Below are 1,121 nucleotides of genomic sequence, written 5' to 3' on the forward strand. Positions count from 1 at the left end.
CACCCCGACAGGGGGGTGGCTGTCCCCGGGGCCACACACAGGTTGGGGACCAGGGAGGAGGAGAGCTGCCCATGCATCTTGACTGGAAGGTAACGCAGGGAGCGTGGGGACGGTGACATCCCCATCCTGCTGTCCCCAGCCCAGCCAGCGCTATGCCCAGTACACAGGGACGGTGCTGCAGAGGATGTTCGTGGTGGTGCCCAGGATGGAGCGGTCAGCCAAGGGCATGGTGATGTTCCCAGCTGCCTTCATCTCAGCCTGCAGGAGAGACAACAGAGCAGGCTACCACCCTCGGCAGCCTCCCCTCCAGCGAGTGCTTGCCACTAGCCCAGCAGACCAGGATGCATCTGAGCAGGGCGGCCACCACTTACCTGCCGCCGCTGGAAGGTCTCGGTGACAGCATCCAGCCCCGGGATGTTGTCGTGGTCCATGTGGGTGATGTAGCAGGCGCGGTGGAGCTGCGATCTGTAGCTGACAAGCAGCTGTTTGCAGACAGCACCCCATGAGCTTGGTCCCATTGTCCTGGTGGTCCATGTGGGTGATGTAGCAGGCGCGGTGACGCCAGGACCTGTAGCTGACCAGCAGCTGTTTGCAGATAGACCCGGGTCAGCTCAGCCCCGTCCCCATCCCCGCCGCCATTGCCCGTCCCATTGTGCCCCGTCCCCGGGGCTGCCCACGCACCTTGCTATAGTCGTAGACCACCATAGCGGAGGCGTTCAGCCCATCCCGCACAGCGAACGTCCCGGTTCTTTCCTTCTTGTTCATGGAGAGGTGCTGGGGGGTCCCTTCACCATCCAGGCCATGGATGGTCATTCGCAAGACCTGCCAGGCAGAGTTGGAGTGTGGGGGGGGATGTCAGGGAGCTTTGTGGGGGTCTAAACCCCACCCCTGAACATCCACCCTGTTCCCAAACCATCACCGTGTCTCCCTCCCGGCACTGCCTCACCGTTTCGGCGTGTGTCTCGGTGATGTGCAGCCCCAGGAGGAGGAAGCCAACGATGACCACCACGAGGAGGACCACCACCACTGCCACGATCAGCAGGCACTTGAGCTGGTGGGGGATGCAGGGCAGGCGGGGGGAGGCCGTGTACCTCTGGGGACACAGGGGAGCACCCAGCTGA

The 1,121-nt window shown here is 63.5% G+C and overlaps 1 protein-coding gene across 1 annotated transcript in view; it reads right to left on the bottom strand.

Annotated features, from left to right (window-relative positions):
- Positions 1-150: 150 nt before the first annotated feature.
- The window catches only part of SFTPC (surfactant protein C), a 1,233-nt gene continuing 262 nt past the window's right edge, over positions 151-1,121 (bottom strand). Inside the window, exons 2-5 of the mRNA XM_010143073.1 lie at positions 947-1,093; positions 682-822; positions 372-482; positions 151-258 (exon numbers count right to left, since the gene is read on the bottom strand). Of these exons, the coding sequence (XP_010141375.1) occupies positions 151-258; positions 372-482; positions 682-822; positions 947-1,093 (507 nt within the window). The remainder of the gene's footprint in view (positions 259-371; positions 483-681; positions 823-946; positions 1,094-1,121) is intronic.

The sequence above is a fragment of the Buceros rhinoceros genome, unplaced genomic scaffold (genome assembly GCF_000710305.1).
Source record: "Buceros rhinoceros silvestris isolate BGI_N320 unplaced genomic scaffold, ASM71030v1 scaffold44009, whole genome shotgun sequence".
Taxonomy (NCBI): Eukaryota; Metazoa; Chordata; class Aves; order Bucerotiformes; family Bucerotidae; genus Buceros; species Buceros rhinoceros.